The sequence below is a fragment of the Mustelus asterias genome, chromosome 9, assembly GCF_964213995.1.
Source record: "Mustelus asterias chromosome 9, sMusAst1.hap1.1, whole genome shotgun sequence".
In the NCBI taxonomy this organism is placed as follows: domain Eukaryota; kingdom Metazoa; phylum Chordata; class Chondrichthyes; order Carcharhiniformes; family Triakidae; genus Mustelus; species Mustelus asterias.
In genome coordinates, this window is record NC_135809.1 from 38,584,525 (window position 1) to 38,605,355 (window position 20,831).

Below are 20,831 nucleotides of genomic sequence, written 5' to 3' on the forward strand. Positions count from 1 at the left end.
TGGGGGCTGAGAGTTTTTGAGGTGCTGCATTGACACAGTTTTGCTGCAATTTTCAAAAATCTGTACAGTTTTGCAGTTTTAATTTTTATCTTTTAATTTTAAGTTGCACTTGCTTTGATAAGTTTGTTCTACCTATAGATGTTTAAAAAGTCTTTACCTTTGTTCCCTTTTAGCTCTTGCATTCACTTTTGTATTATGTGCTCTCTCAGGAACTCTGTGTTGTGCTTTGCCATTCCCAAGACTCTGGAATGTTTAACTTACCAATCTGGGTTTCCCCCACCTGGTGAAGTTGTCCTCCTTCCTTAATCTTTAGTAAGATGTTGAACAGGCTTTGGCATTCCTCCAGCTCAATGTATTTGGAGAAATTTCAGACCCTTGGGAGATCTCTGAGGTCACAACCACGTTGTTGACCAGATGCCCAAAGGCAACCCTTCAAGTTCTCTTCCTACTGCAAGCACACATATGCATCCTTACAACTTTTCATAATGACAGGAGCCTAGAAACGGGATTGCACTGTTCCCGTTTTACACCTGTACAATGGGTTCCTGAGAACCCAATACTGCTGTCAGCGTGCGTGTGTTTATTCCACTTTTGGGACTACGAAAGGTGCAGTTTGCTTGTTGAGTTCCAATGAGACTGAAGGGTCGATTTGTTGTGAACCTGCTGCCAACAATAGGATCATGCATTGATTTTTAAAAATTTAATTTTATTCCTTTCTCAAGGTTACAAAGCCAAAGTGCAGAGTGAACAGGGCAAGCCCTTAATCCATGTCTGCGCTTGCTCCAAAAAAACAATTCAGATTCAATCTAATTCATGGTTCCCACAAGACACACATACTGGGTGGAATTTTTTGACCATGCTCACCCCAAAACCAGAAAATGTACGTGTGCATGGTCGCCATCCCCCCCTCCCCCCCACTTCACCCCCACCCACTACGCTTCCCATGGCAGGCAGGATGGGAAAATTCCCCCCACTAGATCCAAGCTTCATGATCATGGTTTCACCCCCACCAGGTAAGTATTCAAACACAAATCAATTTCTAGGCCACCGGTCTCTTATCCTGAACAAGTGAATCATGAAAGAACGCTCAATTTGAGGAATGGGAAGTTGTTTAATGCATTGGATGTGTAAAATGAATCTCATAATCTGCTTCTTATCTTACTCCTACTCCACCTGACTTGGAAATGCTTGAGTGCAAAGAAAGCTTTGATCTGTGTAGAGAGAGCTGTTCTTGGTACATATATGCATTAATTCACCTGGAACTGCTGTGGCTAATGAGCTTTCCTTTGCATCTCTCTAACTTGTGTACGACTGAACTTAGTAATTGTGGGGCAGTATAAAATAATCATTGCTCTCCACCTAATCTGGGAGAGTTTAATATTGACACTTGGATGCCAAGTGTAGGAGATTGTTCTATTTCTCATCAATAATGATTCGCTCTTCTTTGGCAGTCCCTCAGGGTCGAGGATGACTTGCTTCCACTCCAGGGAGGTGGGCTCTGCGGTGGCTGAATAGTCCAATCCTGGGGCTGCAGAGTCTGCTACAGGTTTGGCAGGGGGTGTTTGATGAGGTGGGTGGGTGGGACGCTCTGTTTTCTGCTGTTTATGCTTGGCCTCCACATGCTCCACCCAGTGGGGCTTGAGGTGATTGACGCCTTCATGGAGGCTTCTTCTCCAGTTTGTGTGTTCTAAGGCAAGCGATTCCCACGTGTTGGTGGGGATGTTGCATTTATTTAGGGAGGTTTTCAGAGTGTCCTTGTAGCTTTTCCTCCACCGTCTCAGTGATCGCTTACCATTGCGGAGCCCGGATGTAGAGCATTTGTTTCGGGAGTCTGAGTTGGGCAAGGGGACATTGTGGCCCACCCATTGCAGCTGGTCGAGTGTGACCAGTGCTTTAATACTGGGTATATTAGCCTAGGAGAGGACGCTCATATTGGTATGCCTATCCTGCCAGTGGATTTGTAGGATTTTGTAGAGGCAATGTTGGTGATATCTCTCCAGGGATTTGAGGTGTCTGCTGTACATGGTCCATGTTTCTGATGCACACAGGAGCATTAACTTAGTGCTGGATTTGAGGTCTCAGTCTTTGAACGCCCTGTTCCTCAAGTGTCCAAAGACTGCACTGGCACATTGGAGTCAATGCTGGATTTCACCTTCAATGTCTGCCTCCCCTGAGTGGAGGCTCCTGAGGTATGGGTAATTATCCATATTGTCCAGGGGCTCACCATGGATCTTGATGGTCAGGGAGCAGTTTTGTGTGGCAGGAGCGGGCTGGAAGAGAACCTTTGTTTTTTAGATGTTTAGTCTGAGGCCCATTCTCTCATCTGCCTCAGTGAATGCATCAATGATGGTTTGTAGTTCAGCCTCTGAGTGTGTGCACACACAAGTGTCATCTGCGTACTGCAGCTTGATGACAGAACTTGGGGTGGCCTTGGTTCTGGCCTGGAGGCGTAGGAAGTTGAACAGTATCCCGCTTGTCCGGTCGGTTAGCTCCACTTCAGCGGGGAGCTTCAAGGTGATGGGGTGGAGTGTTACTGCGAGGGAGATGGAGAAGAGCATTGGTGTGATAACCCAGACCTGTTTGACCCCAGTTTGCACACATATTGGGTTTGTGGTGGTTCCGTTGGTGAGGATCACGGCTTACATGTCATTGTGGAGCAGGCAGAGAATGGTGATGAATTTCTCCAGCAGCTGAATTTGAGGAGGATGTTCCACAATGCCTCATGGTTTACAGAGTCAAAGGCTTTTGCAAGGTTGAAGAAGGCCATGTACAGAGGCTGATGCTGCTCCCTGCACTTTTCCTGTATCTGTTGCACGTTAATGATCATGTCTATTGTTCCTCATGATGGGCGGAAACTCAAGGAGGAGCCACTGGGAGGAGATGGTTGAGGAGGATTCTCGCGATGACATTTCCCATGGCAGAGAGTAGGGAAATCCCTCTGTAATTCCCACAGTCGGACCTATCTCCTTCCTTGAAGATGGTCATAATTAAGGCAAGCTAGTGTTGTGATGAGATGATGGTGGGTAGCGTGTTGCGGGATGGTGTTGAGGTCACTTGCGTCGATGGCTGCATCTTTGTTGAGGAAGTCCTCGAAGTGCTCACTCCAGCGTTGACTGCTTCTCTGCCTTTGATGAGCGCCTCTCTGTTTTTGACTCTGTGCGGTGGTTCCCTGGGTACTCGGACCACAGATGGTTTTAATTGCGCTGAAAAAGTCACACACATTGTGGTTGTCAGAGATTTGCTGTGTCCCTTGTGCTCTTTCCACCCACCACCTGTTCCTTAGGTCACGGGTTCTTTGTTGCATCTCAGTCTTCAGTCGCCTGTAAGCATGTTTCCTCTCACTCGGGTTTTGGTGGAGCTGCCAGTTCAGGAATGCTTTGCGTTTGCATTCAAAGTGATGCTGGATCTCCTGATCATTCTCATCAAACCAGGCTTGGTGTTTGCTGGTCAGGAGGTGAATGTCTCCTTGCAAGTGCTGACTATGGTGTCTTTAAGGTGGACCAGGTCATGTGCATACTCTGAGGATCTGGCTCATTGGTCATCACCAGGTGGGGTGCTGACTGAGTAGCTCTTTCCTCTCAGGATCATTGAGCGACACTGAGTCTCCTGCAGCAGAGATTTTTCTGCCTCGGCTTTTGGGGCCAGGGTGATGGAAATGGTAGATCAGGTTAGTTGGTGGTCAGCTCAGCGGTCGTTGGCTCTGGTTTTGGCAGGGATGATGTGGACATCTTTGCGGTCTCTTGCTCGGACAATTATATAGTCGATTGGGGTCAGTGCTTGGAGTGGGGGTGTTGCCATGAGGTGTCCTGCTTGTCCTTCTGGTGGATTTGTAATGACCAGGTCATGTTCTAGACAGTTTGTCAAAAGGAGGATAACTCCATTGGCATTTGTTTTCCCCACTCCTTCACTGCCTTTCCAAAGATTTGCATCCCTCCTGACTCTAGCATTGAAATCATCGAGGAGAATCAGCTTGTCTTTCTTCGGGATGCGGGACAGCGATTGGTCGAGGTTGGAGCTGAATGCCTCTATTGTCCTGTCTGTTGCGTCCTGGGTTGGCGCATGAGCACTGATGGCTGCTTCAGGGGCAGAGTGAGCCATAAGGTCATGAGGCGTTTGCTCATCCCACAGTGGGGGGGTGTTTGTTGAGATGTCCGACCAATTCATTTTTTACAGCAAAGCCGACCCCATAGAGACGACGTTCTTCTTCTAGTTTGCCTTTCCTGAGGAAGGCGCATCCGCCATCTTGTAACCATTTACGAATAACGATTTACTCCTCTGGTGAATCCAAACCTGCAAAACCCCATATTTTGAAACTCAATTCAGGAACTGTCAGCCTTTCCCAGCACCATCAGACAAAACTGCTGTAATTTTACCGGCCGCTCACCCCAGAATCAGGGCTGGTGAGGCTGGCAGAACGGCATTCTCTGTTGGCCTTGGGCAGGATCTTACGAGCCGCGAGCGGGCAAGGCGGTAAAATTCCAGTAAATCTCTCTCCCGTGCAATACTGAATGACTGATGAAGTAAATACAATAAATCTGAATATGTGGATGGAATTTAAGTAATTTAACCGCTTCAAATGACCCACTCTTTCCCCCCACCCTTCACCAACAATAAAAGATTCATCATTTAGTACAATAGAATGCAGCAAACTCAATAACAGAGTTTTAGGCGTCAGATAAAGTGGCCTGTGACTGAGTCACGTGTTTAGCTATTCATAATATAGAATGACGTGCTGTTCATTATTGTACAGTGTTCGTGTATCCTCTCCTCCCTGTTTGGCCCAGTGCCAAATCGAGGGGTGAAGGTGAGGAAATGGGAGGGAGAACAGACGAATCATTCCAAAGCTATGACGAGTTAATCAAAGGTATTTATGTAAAAACGAGCTTATACGGCCTTGGGAATGGCACAAAGTGCATGACTATAGAACATTGCACTGATTGGGCACAGGGGCTGTGTTGAATGACCAATATTCCATGGCTTATTTAATGAAAAACTTACACCCTTTGTGGAGATTTTCCCCCATTTGTGAGGGGAATTCGCAGGGTATTTTGTGTACATTTTGCTGTGTTCTATTGTCACTCAAGTGCCATGAATGCACTCTTTCTTCCATTGCTGCAGAGAGGATTGAACATGGCTGTGGGAAGAAATTCCTGATCTTACAAGAATACCCTGAATCTTCCTGCCCGCAGCAGGGTTCAGTCCTTAAGTGACAGCAGCAGGTAAAAGTGGAGCCAAGAATGGTGGTGATTTTTTCTTTGTTTGTCCACGAACACAAACAGGCACTAACCTAGAGTGACGACTGCAGATGTTTAGCATGTGTGGGGCAGGAATGGCTGCAAATAATTTATTTAATGAAAAGTAAAACATACAGTTCGGCGTGCATATAGTTCTGGACTTGTGTCCAAGCTCATTCCTGCTTATTGTGTAGGATGTAGTCGGGATCATATTGTGAAGTCTCTTTTCGTGCATACTCCCCCAGTGAACACTGATCATTACACTAAAGATTCCCAGTGTGAATCTGTACAAAACAGTGATTTGTAGAGACCACTATAAACTTCTCAGGGTTTTGAAGAAATTAAGTAGATTTGTAAGGATGCCCTGGAGTGTTGGTATCAGCCTGTACTAATGTACTGAATGTAAAGTTTCCTACCACCAGTTTGCTTCCTTCAGTTGTGCACTGAGGTTTTGGGTCTGCCTACCTTTTTAGTTCATTACTGTATGTAACCCTACACTCGCACACGGGGCATTGTCCTCTGTTTCGTTCCAGGGCCTGTCTCCCTAGCACAAATAAAGATATCCCACAGGTCACATTCTTAACACTGGTTTTCAAACAGGGTAGCCAGATGGCCTCTCTTGGCTCACATGCCGGAGCTCGTGCTTTTGTTCCAGCGGACAATGGGTTATTCCCGGCAATGTTTAGCACTGGAGACTGACTGCACACTGACTTACTGGCTCGCTCCCTGAAGATTTACATACTATAGACAAGAATCCTGGCTCTTTCTTCAGCTGCCTTTCTGTGGGCCTGGCCTTCTGCCAACCTCCTTGAGAGTAATTTTGAGGCCTGCTTGAGTTACTTCATGCATTTACATCATCCCCTAGGGAGTGAGACTGCCTAACTAAAAGCAAAAAACTTAATTAGATGGCAGGGTGTGCATTCCTAAACTTGTCGGTGCTTTTCTTTAGCTATCCTCATTGATCCCACTCGTATTATGTAATAAATGTTTTCCCTGTAATTATCAATTTTAAGATTAGCGGCTATTTGTCTCCTTTTATCACGCTGAAGTTTTCAGTGAAATGTCATAAGTTTTATCACATTCTCTGATGTAAAGTGATGTGCTGAGGTGTCACTGATTAGTTTGGTGTTGAAAGTTTACCTGGATTATTGATGAAGTTGGCTGAAATACAAGAAAATGAGATGACACGCAAAGCATAAAGGCTTGAAATCTCAAAAACCATATGCTGAATGTGAACTAAACTCTGATGACGTTCAAACAAAAAAGAACAATTAATATTTTGGGTGATTCACCTCAGCAGAATTTGGGGATTGGTTCCACTTGAAATGGCTATCTGGCTTTCTCTTTGGTTTAAAAGTTTATTTGTTAGTGTCACAAGCAGGCTTACATTAATACTGCAATGAAGTTACTGTGAAAATCCCCTAGTCGCCACACTCTGGCACCTGTTCGGGTACACTAAGGGAGAATTTAGCATGGCCAATGCACCTAATCAGCAATTCTTTCGAACTGTGGGAGGAAACCAGAGCACCCGGAGGAAGCCCACGCAGACACAGGGAGAACGTGCAAACTCCGTACAGACAGTGACCCAAGCTGGGAATCGAACCTGGATCCCTGGCGCTGTGAGGCAGCAGTGCTAACCACTGTGCCACCGTTTATGTTTTCTGTTTTTACATTGAAATGACCTGTTGCAAAGTATTTGTTTTACAATTTTAGGCGGTGTCACTCACTGGCTCAGGAATGAGTGCTGGGGTTGGAATGACCTTGAATAGTTCTCCAGCTCCCCCTTCACAGTGGAAACACTGGTGCTGCTCTGTTACTTTGGTCAACATGCTATGCAGATGCTCTGTGGAGCGTGATTGCTACAACACTGGAGTTTTCCTTTCATCTTTGCATTTGGGTTAAGCAGTGGGGAACGTACTTGTAGAGCTGTTGACAATGACGTCATCACACTGGGATCCTGCTCTTACCGACTGTGTTTAATGACCCCTAACCTGCAGCAATACTGGTTTTAAAGATCTTGTTGTTGGTTCCAGATTCCATTCCACCACTCTGTATTTAAATTAAAGACAGTGTGGCTTAGAAATGCAGTGTTCCCACGCCTGTGTCTAGTCTGCAAAACAGACATCTAAACATCCAATATAACAGATGAGGTGTGCACACTCACGATGGAACAGTGAAGGCACAAAAGGGCCATTAAAGGAGACAGTACCTGAAACATGTCGCAGACCCTTTGCAAATAGAAATCAGAAAACTCAGACCTGTTTGAGGCTCCCTCCGCAAAATTATAGTTGGCCAGGACACAGCTGACTGTGCTCAGCAAAACATGCTCTGCACACAACCTAACCAGCACCCCTTAAAGGAACCAGTGGAGAAAGGTAGGCTCTTAAATTAATGTGAAAGTGGAGCCAAGAGCTCCTCTCAGCTCCACTGCAGAGTGAAACACTGTAATCAGCCTCCAATAGAGCTGATTGCTATCCACCCCCATACCCTGGGGTGCCTAAATGCCACTCTAGCATCCCCAAATTCTATTCACTGGTGATATAGAAAATTAGCACGTGGCTGAAGGTCGTGCCTCTAGCTAGTCATCAGTTTCTGTTGGACAACACACTGATCCAGGCTGATTTTTCTAGTGCAGTACTGAGGAAGGACTAGGAAGTGCCATCTTTCTGATGAGATGTTTAAACTGTACAGGTAGAAAGTAATGATCCAAAGGAATGTGATGAGGCACTGTTATTTGGATGTTGTGGCCAAGATTCTCAAAACAATTCCTGCAAACAGTGAATCACATTTATCTGTGCTGTATGCGAGATCTTTCCGCATACAAAATTGTGCTGTGTTTGCAAACATAATGACAATTATTTATTATATGTGTAGTATCTGAGGATACTTAGGAAGTGATCAGGTATTTTGTAAATGTAAGTCATTTCCATTTTTAGTTTGGTGTAGAGGAGTATAATACAAGAATGAAATTAACAAGGAAATTAAAGAGGGGTAAGAAAAGGTATTGACATGTAAGAATCAAGGAAAATGCCAAGTTATTTTATAAATACATAAAGAACAAGAGAATAACGAAGGAAAGAGTAGGACTTATTGGAGACAAAAAAGATAACCTGTATGTACAGGTGGAAGATGTGGATATAGTTCTTTATGAATGTTTTGTGCCAGTCTTAACCAAAAAAGGACAATGCAGACGTTACAGTTAAGGAGGAGTGGGAGATATTGGATGGGATAAACATAGTGAAAGTGAAAATATTAATGTGTTTAACATTTTTGAAAGATAAATAACCAGGGCCAGTTGGAAGGTAAGGGAGTCAAGAGAATAAATAGTGGAGGTTATGATTGTCATTTTCCAATCTTCTTTGCCTGAGGACTGAAACATTGCTTAAAAAAAGATTTAAGGGTTGGACTGTGTAATGAGAGGCCGGTTAGCTTAACATTGTGGGCAAGACATTGGATGAAAATTCTGAGCGACAGTATTAATCGCCATTTAGAAAGGCACAGATTAATCAAGGCTAGTCAGGAATTTGTTGAGGGAAGGTCGGGTCTGACTAACCTGATTGGATTTTTTGAGGAGGTAACAAGGAGGATCATAGAAGGTAGTAGTTGATGTAGTTTACATGCGTTTTGGCAACACTTTTGACAAGGCAAGGCAGATTAGTCAGAAAAGTAAAAGGCCATGGTTTGCAAAGGAAAGTGGCAAGTTGAATCCAAAATTGGCTCAGTGGCAGGGAGCTCTGATTAATAGTTGACTGGTGTTTTTGTGACTAGGAGGTTTCTAGTACGGTAGGAAGGATGATTTCCCTTAGCAGAGAGTTCAATAACTGTGGCATAGATTTAAAGTAATTGGCAGTAGAATTAGTGGTTTTTTTGAAGTGAAATATTTTTCATTCAGAGGGTTTATGGGGGTCTGGAACACATTTCCCAAAAGGGTGGTTGGGGGATGGTGGTGGTGGGGATGGGGGGGGGGGGGGGGGGGGCTGAGGGAGGGTGGTGGTTGGGGAGGGTAGAGACAAAAACCCTCATTGAATTTAAAAAGCACAGTAACATTTCTACGTTTCTATTATCTGGCATATTGCAAATGAATTCCACATTTTCTTCCAACCAGAAGTTCCCTGATATCCAATCAGTGAGTAGCTGGGTGATTTGAGGTCTCATGGGAGGTGCAGGAGTGAGTGAATCTAGTGAACGACACCAAGGGAACATAGTGCTGTAGAACAGTGGGAGATGGAGACCAAGGCAAGGCTGAGAACAACTGCCCATCAGTTTCACAATTATTTGCAATTCTGTGAGAGTGGGACTGACTGAGAGCGATGAACATAACTACTCGGCAACACGTGTTAGTGCCAGATTCTGAGAGATACATCCAGTCAAAAGACAGAGCTTACACTACAATTCCAGTTACTCGAGCGTGCCGGTTGGCACAGTAGTAGATAAATGAAATTTTACGATACTTTGTTATGTACATGGATGTTCCTTAACCTACAAGGGTAAGAACCAAGAGCTGGAACGTGGGATTAGATGGGCCAGCATAGATACAATGGGCTGAATGGTTTTCTTCTGTACAGTAAATTTCAGATTCTCTAATTCAAAATTAATTTATTCTACCAGCATGTATCAAAATGGATGTATGCTGCATACACGTTTTCCTAGTTATAACAATAGTAGAGGGGTGGGTGGGTAGTCCTCCAGTGCAGGCACCTTGCCAGTCACTGGCAATGTGTGTCTACCAGCTCCAATGGGAAGGAAGTCTTGATCCAGGAGGTTGCTGATATCAGCAGTGATCTGCTGTGAAAGCCCGAGCCCCTTGATACACGGACTGCGTAGAGGCAAAAGGCATCATGTGTCGGCGCAGGCTTGCTGGGCCAAAGGGCCTGTTCCTGTGCTGTACTGTTCTTTGTAGCTGCTCCCACATTTCAAGGGAGCTGCTCCTCTGCCTAGAGACTCTATGTTGAGGGTCTCACCTTCTTGGAGCTGGATTCCTGTGTCCACTCTTTCTGCCCTGTGGAGTGACATGTGGCTGAGGAGAAGGCAGCTGGTTTGATGTTGCTCCAGTTGCTGCTGGCGCTATTGTTGTTGGTTTGTTTTCCCTTCTCTTGCTCTGCCTTGGGGAGATGGTGGTGTCGCGCTAATGACACTAGATTAGCAATCCAGATGCTCAGATTAACACTCTGGGGATTGGGGTTCAAATCCCATCATGTCAGTTAGTGGAATTTAAATTCAGTTAATTGATCTGAATTGAAATCTAGCCTCAGTAATCTAGCCTTTGTGGGCGGCCCGGTGACAGCTCCAGTGACCCTGGTTTGATTCCCTGCTTAGGTTACTGTCTGTGAGGAGTTTGCACGTTCTCCCCGTGTCTGCGTGGGTTTCCTCTGGCTGCTCCGGTTTCCTCCCACACTCTGAAGATGCGCGGGTTAGGTCAATTATCCATGCTAAATTGCCCCTTAATGTCAGGGAGATTAGCAGGGGTTACATGGAGTTACGGGGATAGAGCCTGGGTAGGATTGTAGTCGGTGCAGGCTCAATGGGCTAAATGGTCTCCTTCTGCATTGTAGAGATTCTATGATTCTATGATAATGGTGACTAGGAATTTAAATTTGATTAATTAATCTGGAATTGAAATCTACCCTCAGTATTGGTGACTATGAAACTATCATCAATTTGGTTTGGTTCAGTAATGTCCTTTAGGGAAGGAAATCTGCCGTCCTTACCTACATGTGACTCCAGACCCACAGCAATGTGTTTGACTCTCAACTGCCCTCTGAAATAACTGTGCAAGCCATAAAGTTCAAGGGCGATTAGGGATGGCAACAAATGCTGGCTCAGCCACCGACACTCGCAGCCCATGAAAGAATAAAGAGAAAAACCTTGCATCTGTGGTCAAGAACTGTATAAGCTGCTCTCATTCTGTAGTGAAGGCTGGCAGCAGAGAAGTGCATTTCAAGGTAAATGAAGTGCAAGAGAGATGAAGTGACTTCAAGAAGTTGGCGATCTCCTGCCAAGGAATGTTGTGAGAACAACCTATCATCTGGCCATGACTGAAGCTCCTCAGTTCCACTGAATAAATACTTCCCAGCCTGTTAGTTTCATTGAAGAAGTGCTCCCCACTGTTTCACTTTCTTGGGCGAGCCTGGCAAGTTACTAGCAGTCGAGTAATAGGTCCTCTGAGGATTAAAGCCAGAATGCAGTGTTAAAGAGACACTTAATTACTTGTTTGCAGAATCCAATTCGTTTCTGTAGTTGTGCAGGGATTCCCTCCTTGCCTTTAAACCTGGCTGGATGAAATATTGAGATCCTGACATAATGTCACTTTCAGTAGATTTAACTGCTCATGCAGACCCAAACCTACCTCCCCTCGCAGACCCAAACTTACCTCCCCTTGTCTGTCAGAATTCTCCCAAAGTGTTATTTGAAGATATAGCGAAGGGGTTTCCTGTAGAAATTTGTACATGAGTCTCTATGGAGATACAGTTGGGATTATCCAAAGGAATATTTTTCTTGCCGGAATCTTCTCCCATTTCTTCCTTCATGAAAGAGTTGTCTCTTTACAAGGCTAGAGTTTGAGGACCGCTGGTAAAACTGTTGGTGTCTTACCCGGGCACCCATTTTTTAATGTATGAACCATGAGTGATGGCACATTGGCACAGTGGTTAGCACTGCTGCCTCCCAGCACCAGGGACCCGGGTTCAATTCCATCCTCGGGTCAGTGTCTATGTGGAGTTTGCATATTCTCCCCGTGTCTGCGTGGGTTTCCTCCAGGTGCTCCGGTTTCCTCCCACAGTCCAAAGATGTGCACGTTAGGTTGATTGGCTATGCTAAATTGACCTTTAGTGTCAGGGGAAATAACAGGGTAAATAAATGGGGTTACAGGGATAGGGTCTGGTGGGATTGTGATCATTGCAGACTTGATGGGCCGAATGTCCTCCGTCTGCACTGTAGGGATTCTTTGATTCTATGATTCTATAATATATACTGTACCTTATTGCCACTTGGGTCATAGGTGGAATAAAATTAAAAATCTAATAATGAATAATCAGCATGGATTTCAAAAGGGTAAATTTTGGGCAGCACGGTGGCACAGTGGTTAGCACTGCTGCCTCACAGCATCAGACCTGGGTTCAGTGCCTGCCTCGGGTCACTGTCTGTGTGAAGTTTGCACGTTCCCCCTGTGTCTGCGTGGGTGTTCCAGTTTCCTCCCACAGTCCAAAGATGTGCAGGTTAGGTGGATTGGCCATGTTAAATTGTCCCTTAGTATCAGGGGAACTAGCAGGGTAAATACATAGGGTTAATGGGATAGGGCTTGGGTGGAATTGTTCTTGGTGCAGGATCGATGGACTGAATGGCCTCCTTCTGCACTGTAGTGATCCATTCTATGATTCAATGAGAGTCTGGGCAGGTGAATCAGCTGAGATTATCTCAGCCATCCATAATCTTATAATTCTCCAATATCTATGTACACTTCCAGGAGGAGTCACGAGATAACGATGAGGGGTGGGAATTTTATCTTTTGTAATCCAGTGCCTAGTACAACCTTTACATTCTCATTTCCACAACACCGCCCGTCACCACCCCAAAACCCACCAAACTTTTGCCGTCTCTCTTCCCCCTTTCATTTGGCTGAACTCACCATTCCTCAGGATCAAACCAGTGGCGTTCTCAGCTTGTCACAACCACTGGGCGACCTTAAAAAGGTTGATCCAGAGATACAATGGGAAAGCATCCCTAAATGATTCTCCAGCGGTACAGGGAGGGGGTCTTCATGAATGTTTCTATGGCACAGAATGAGTTCTATCTTTTTCCTTCTTGCACAAATGTTTCTAAGTATTAAAGTATTTAAATATTCTTTAGCGAAAATACAGTTTTCCTACTCTGAGGTTAAATGTGTAGAGAATCTATATTCAGTCCTGTATGGATTGCTCAGACGTTGCACTCTGCAAATAACACTGAATGTACAAAACAAACTAAAGAAAGTCCAACTACCCAGAATAACGCAGCGTGTGATTGTCAGGAGAATTTTCTTGACCAAATTTAGTCATAAAATAAGTCATCTCCTTGTGTGTTTAATTTAGTTAATGGAGTACAAGTGAAAGAATAAGCCAGGAAGAAAGTTAAAAATTTTCCTAGTTCTGGGCACAGTGCCAAAGTTGAAATGTAGAGTGTCTGGAAAAATAGAATGCCGAGTATTTCACATATTTTGTTGAGGCTTCTTTGTTTGACAGACAATGGTGTCTTCCTGTTATTTTATTTCTATTGCATTGCTATGGTTATGTACTAATTCACATCAGGTATATTGTAAGGGAGTGAAAAAATGTCAGTGGTCTCCTTGGTAGGGCTTAACAACAGTAGAACCATTCTCCCTTGTAAGGTGTCCATGTGCCTAGACAGGGTTTGCGATGCAACATGCAATCTCTGTGCATCTCCTCCAAGGCTTAGTTTATTTGGTGAATCCACCTTGAGCAAGGAGGGTACAGCAGGAGGCATTTAGTTACAACCCTTCAGTAAATGTGGCTGGGGGTGTCGTGTTAGGAGGCAAAGAAACATACCTTTCCACAGGATCAGAATTCCGGAGCCCCCATTGTTTCCGACACAAGAATTTGAGACATGGTTGCATTGGAAAGCGGGCAGATTCCCAGTCAACCTCTGACTGTCCCAAAGACAATTGCCCAAATCATAGAATCCCTACAGTACAGAAAGAGGCCATTCGGCCCATCGAGTCTGCACCGACCACAATCCCACCCAGGCCCTACCCCCATATCCCTACATATTTTACCCACTAATCCCTCTAACCTACGCATCTCAGGACACTAAGGAGCAAATTTAGCATGGCCAATCAACCTAACCCGCACATCTTTGGACTGTGGGAGGAAACTGGAGCACCCGGAGGAACCCACGCAGACACGAGGAGAATGTGCAAACTCCACACAGACAGTGACCCAAGCCGGGAATCGAACCCAGGTCCCTGAGCTGTGAAGCTGTGAAGCAGCAGTGCTAACCACTGTGCTACCGTGCTGCCCAAATCTTCTGATCAGGAATGGAACCCCTATTTCATAACCTTGACCAGAGAGAAACATGCCCACTTGCCTTCCTCTGATTTTTCTAGGCAACTCTCCAATGGAGGATCCTTCCAAACTGACTCAGCACAAGAAACCTCAGAGATATCAATGAAGGCAATAGGCGCAGAAGGCACACCCACCAGCAGCCATATTCTGGCAACTAGAGTTTAATTGTCCCAAAGTTTCTTTGAAAAGCTACAGAGAGAAGCTGGGTGCATAAAGGGATAGGATGGATGAGGTATGTGGGAAAAGGTGTAGAGTTGGTTAGGTTAGGGTGAGGGGTTAAGAGATTATGTGGGAAAGATAAGTGGGTGAAGGAGGGTTAAGGTATTGATATTGGGTTGAGAGTTTGGGTGTTAGTGGGGAGGTCAGGGGTGAGACTTATGATGAGGTTGGGGGAGTAGTTGGGGTTTCAGGGGGAGTTGGTGTGGTCGGGGGGAGTTGGTGTGGTCAGGTTGAGTTGGGTGGGTGGGGAGGGGCTGGTTGGGGGAGGTCAGTTGCACAGTCACCCAGAAGTTAGACTAGAATCTTGGGTAACTACACACTTAAGTAAGTTGGAACTATTTAAAGTCTCTGACCCAAACTTGGAGACTTCCAAGGGGTCCAATAGTGCAACTTGGGGAGTATGTCCAGCCTAACTGTCCGGAGACTTGAAGCTCTGGGCCAATGTAATGGAATCCCATGTTTGTCACATATGGTATGGTAGTGCAAATCCCTGATTAACGTAATGCGCAGTGAAGCCTAATGATCAACCTGGAATAATGCTAACATTAACCAGTAGATGGAATTGTGAATGTGACCTGCAGCTCCTGTGGTACTATTTGCTACTCACCATTTATCTATTTTGGGCTGTTACTCACCTTTTACATGCACCTGGTATTCCTTGGAGAGAATTCCAAACTGCTGCTGATGATTCAGCCAGAGAGTAAACCCTGAGTGTGGAGAAACATATATGCATACAACACGCTAAAGTATTTCTACTCAGAGGCATGGCACAAGCAGAGGTAACAGGCTAGAATTTTCCTTTTGAGTTGGAAATCATTTCCTAATGTTTGATCCACCTCCCAAGTGCTAGTGCCTGCTCATTCTGTCATCATGGTGGAGTGGTGAGAGTGGGCTGGAGTTAAGACTGCCATTTCTGAAAGCAAGCCCGAGGTAGGAATGGAGGTGGATGGGTTAGACTACCTGCCTCTATTCATTGGCCCATTTTTGTGCATGACTAACACCACTCCACCTTCCAATCTCCCATCTTCACCCCCATGCTCCCCTCATTACCCCCATGCTCACTTACCCAGTATCCATTATGGACAGAACTCATGAGTTCTATAATAACATTGGGAAGTCTTTGAGATGCTCACAAAACTGTCAAAACAAACAAACAGCAATTTAAAGACCTAAACAAAGCTTACAATCCTCTTGACACCTGTTCAACATTCCCCGCTGAGCTTCAAGTATTAGTGGGATTTGCAGCTCACCAAGCATTTACAATGAGGTTCCATGGCACAACTGTGTCAACAAAACTCCAAAGCTGAATATGTAAAAGCCTTTGAAGCAATGGGATAACTGAATCAAAGACTCAACAGATGGCTGGCCTGTCAATCAAAGAAGCCAATCATCTGCTCAGCTATTTAAAAAACTCAACAGATGGCTGGGCTGTGAATGAAGATTGAAAATAAAGCACATGTTCCATAAAATCCTACATACTGGTGAATGTAGAAGAGCACTTTATCCAGTGGATAACATACTCAAATTCATGTGAACATTTTCACAATGCTGGTCAATTTACTTGTCACTTATCTTTTGACAACGAACCTCGTTACCAATCACTGCATTAAAACATACTTGAATTATCATACAGCATCTTCTTATGACATACAACATCTTTTAAACCTATCTGTCAGCAGATTCCAGACTGCAAAACAGGCTTTCTCTTCTTTCAGCACCTCTCATAACTGACATGGTCTACAGTTTTCAATATCCCATGAAATATAGAATTGTAGTAGGCATCCCACTTTTTCTGCACCAGTCAGAATGCCAGTCGGTGTAAAGGAGGTTGCAATTTCTGAGTTCCAGTCCCCTTTGCCTCTTTCCCGCACACTTGGCACTGGTTAAAGTCAGCAAAATCCAGCTCAACATGTAAAACAAATCAGTTAGTCTGATGTGAGGGTCAATGATCAGTGTGTATGATGGTCACTGCAGCTTAATGGTCAAATATCCTGATCATTGGGGTTTTTTAACCATTGAACTCGTACTTTATCTGAAGCTTATTTTCCTGTCTGGCACAGTTAAAATGATAAATATGCTGTTAAATGAGAGATCATTTTACGCCTAGTTATGAAGATTTATGAATATTTTGTTGATTTCTTTTGAACAATGAGTACTCATATCTGATGAAAATAAATTACTCAAAGTATTTATGAAGGCAGCAGCGTGAGTAGTGTGGGGTTAGGAATTGTATCAGCAGAATCATGGGCTTGAATATTCTCTCCTGGCTGAGAGCGCAGAGTTGTGACATTTTGCAGCTCTGTAAACCCCTCCCGGGAAAGTGTCCCTAAGAATGTTGGGTTTTTGGGGAGAGGGATCATTGCAGGTGCCCCGGAAAGTGGCTGCTGGGTGAGGGCTGGGTAAAAGGTTGCACTGTCATCTTGCCAAGACTATGAAAATAAGCAATAAAAGAACAAAAAGCTCTTACCACCCCCCCACCCCGCCCCCGGACTCTTTATACTCTATCCATGCTAACATGTCCCCCCACTCAGCCCCATGGCCTTTCATTGCCCCAGTGCCAACTTAGTGCCAACTCATGCCAACCCCTGTTCCCACCCGCCACCATTTTCCTTTGCATCTACCATACCAACTTACCCAGTGTCCGCAATGTGCAGATCTCAGGACCCAAGCTGAGATTAAATAAAGTATCTCTCGATTAATTCACTATTTTGAAAAATAACATTCATTGATAAAAACCCTTCACTCCATTTAAATTCCTTTAATCCTTTCTGAAAACAAACTTTTGTATTCATAGCCCTACTTCAAAGAGTGGGCTGTACGGTGGCACAGTGGTTAGCATAGCTGCCTCACAATGCCAGGGACCCAGGTTCAATTCTAGCCTCAGGTCACTATCTGTGTGGAGTTTGAATGTTCTCCCTGTATCTGTGTGGGTTTCCTCTGGGAGCGTTGGTTTCCTCCCACACTCCAAAGATGTGCGGGTTAGGCTGATTGGACATGCTAAATTGCCCCTTAGTGTCAGGGAGACTAGCAGGATAAATGGGGGTTATGGGGATAGAGCCTGAGAGGGATTGTTGTTGGCTCAATGGGTGAATGGCCTCCTTCTGCATTGCAGGGATTCTATGTAATAGTTTATAACTACATGGAGCTGTCAATCAAACTGAACTGACAGGCACCCTACTGTGATAATGAAAGGTTGTAAAAGCAGTCATGCAGCTCTAATCCCATAATGACAACTCTTGGGTTTATGCCCACAGACAGATTGAAATAAGCACTTTTTTTTAAATACTGAAAACTGTCAAGTTCTTTTGACACTTCCAATGGACCTGACCATTCCAGTGAGTTTATGAACATTCATGTTGAATTTTAACAATCCCAAAGGGCAGCTTTCCTCTCTCAGAAGTGCCCAGGACCACATCCAAAAGGATACTGTACATCTGCAAAGAACTCTGGCGCCTTTAGGTCATCTCCTACCTGGTCCAAATGCATCTTTCCTGTTTTAGACATATCACAAGCCAAAATCAGATCTGACTGAGGCAGATGCACATGCACTTCAACATGTGCAGTTGCTGCCGTGAAACCAGATGCATAAATTAGAACCCAGCCCCATTCCAAGCCAGTGAAAATAGCAGGAGCTGGGTTCAGAGGTGGGACTTCCAGATCTGGGCCTCTGCCACCATTTTCACAAAGGCAGAGAGCCTGTGTGAAAATTCAGGCCATGATCATTAACCCAGGGATATGCCAGAATGTACAGTGTATCCTCCTGGATCTCTGATTCAGTCATTTGTTCTGAATATTAATAGTGAAAATTATCTCGGCATCCAAAATCTCAATTGTGAACCTACCACAATCATGCCTAATTGTGTTCTCACCTGAAATATCATGCATACATTTCCCAGAAAGGGGGTCAGTTTACAGCAATCAGGGTTAGATTCCTGAATGAACATTCCTTATCCCAGAGCTGTTGAAAGCAATGTTAGACCCCAAGATCCAGTTGAGCTAGGTTAACCTGGCATAGGCCAAGGATCATATCTGGGGCCTTGGCAGTACATTGTATGAAAAATTATAATGTACTTACTGGAGAGCCTTCATTCTTCTTTGTGCAGACAATTCCATTTCAAGTCAGTTTTTCAGTGTAGCCATTCAGGGTGGAGGACAGTTAATTGCTGGAACCAGGGGCTCGCTTGCACTTTTTGCTCATGCTTAGTGACCAGCTTTATGGGAGGAGCTGTTTCAAAGTGTGGTACATAGGAACTGGGGTAGATTGTTTAGCCCCTTCAACAAGGTTCTTGATCTTTACATAATGCATCCCTGCGAGAAATGTTAATTGCAGCACCATACTGCCTATCTATCAATGACCATCATAACGGTAAAATGTGCTTTATAACCTCACAGAGGAATCGGGCAACATGTAGAAGCAAAGCACACTGTAGACATGGTGGATGGACATTTGTCCCTGCCTCTGGCACACTCTAGACTGGAGTGTGGGGTTTCTAATGTGTCTGTGCAGGCTCGATGGGCCAAAATGCCCATTCTGCAATGTATGATTCCGTGGAACAAAGAGTTGTTGGATAGGGATGGGTATGGGAAATCTTGTTCATTCCCTTCCATCCAACCCATTATTGCAATTAATTATGCCATATTTATCACAAGATTATTAATAATGGCCATAGTAATCACAGGCCTGACTGATTATTATATTTTATACCCTTGCACAGGTGAAGGAACATGCCTTTTACCAACACAATGACAGCCAATAAGACAACGGTGTTAAGCTGGACAACAACCACCTGCAACTCAAAGTCCACTGACTGGTGAGCAAAATCTGCCATTGAACCATATAGAACTGGGGCCGTCTCGATTTAGTGACTTGCCTGTCTTATAAATGGGATGATGTCATAACACAATGAGGTGTCAGACCACAATTGTTAAAATGTTGTATGTTGAAAAATTGATGGAATCTCAGTTAAGGTAACCATTGGGGATGAAACTTGTCCTGGCTGATAAAATCGGCAGTAGGGACTGGTTAGGCTGTTTCACCCTCTACTGTTTAAAACCCCCGTGGAAAATATATTTGAGCGAGGTGTGAAAAAGGTTGAGCAAGGAGGGAAAATGATTCATTTTCACTTAGCACTAAAAGTTAAAATTACCTCCATTGAGTTCATGGGTTATGGCTGAAGATTCTGGCATTGTTTGCAAGCAAGTTAATCAAGAAGCTGCAGATATTGTGGCTTTGTAGCTTCAGTTATTTCTGCTCCTGCAGAGCCAGCCTATGCATTGTAAATGGCTATTTCTTTGTGCATTTTGTTTAGATGTGACAAAGAGTTTGCACGCAATGGTCCATGATTTTGGATGTGTGCGTGTATATAAAAACTACATTCTGGATATGTACTGGCAGATTTCCTGTGATATCATCCATAATGAGTCAGGAATTAGGGTGTTTTGGGGAAGGGAAGTTGGTGTTTCAAATGATGGAATTTGAAAAGAAGTTTGCAATAGCCCTAAATTATTTTGGTGAATAAATTATTAGTGTTTTCCTTACTGCACACAGATGGTAAAACCATTGAGAATATATTGGAGAGTGAGGTTGCAAATCTCGAGATTTTCCAGTCAGTATTATTTTCAGGCCCATGTGAACCATTCCTTCCAGGTGGGAAAATACCAGGTTGAGACCACTCAGTTTAGTCATTGTTTGCATAAATAATGACATTTTCCTGGAGCATAGTATATTAATGTGCACTTGTATGTTAATTATATTGTTAGTAAGTCTTTGTGGCATTGTCACTAAGTTGAATTATATTCTTTTTTATATGGACACCAGTTGTATCCTGAGTAATGCACAATGCTGAGGTGCTAATTGTTGGCAAATACAAATTCTGATCACTCGCAGTTTAATTCTTCTACGATTAGAGAATTTAACAAATTGCAGAGTGTTCATCAGTGTCAAAGAACAAACAAAGAACAATACAGCACAGGAACAGGCCCTTCGGCCCTCCAAGCCCGCGCCGCTCCCCGGTCCAGGATTGAATCCTGAATCCAGGATCCCCGCCCAATTTTCCAGCCTATCTACATACCAATATCCTATCCACCGAGCTGTCCCTCACAGCTACGATGCTTTGTTCATTACAACCTATTAACTTACCCCCACCCCCCCATTCCAGACCATGTGATCTCCAGGGAGAGGCGAAAACCCAGAGTGAAAAACCCCAGGGCCAATATGGGGAAAAAAAAATCTGGGAAATTCCTCTCCGACCCCCTGAGGCGATCGAAACGAGTCGAGGAGATCACAATGGCCCCGATCGGAAAATGCTTCCCAACCCTAGTC

At 44.4% G+C, this 20,831-nt stretch overlaps 1 protein-coding gene across 3 annotated transcripts in view; it reads left to right on the forward strand.

The window, feature by feature from the left end:
• LOC144498628 (DENN domain-containing protein 2A) overlaps positions 1-20,831 on the forward strand; it is a 105,446-nt gene that overhangs the window by 17,994 nt on the left and 66,621 nt on the right. For 2 of the 3 annotated variants that reach the window (XM_078220021.1, XM_078220023.1), the window contains exon 2: positions 19,225-19,320. In XM_078220021.1, the coding sequence (XP_078076147.1) occupies positions 19,235-19,320 (86 nt within the window). In that variant the 5' untranslated portion in view covers positions 19,225-19,234. Of the gene's footprint in view, positions 1-15,201; positions 15,289-19,224; positions 19,321-20,831 lie in introns of those variants that run through there. The other variant, XM_078220024.1, reaches the window with a different exon arrangement.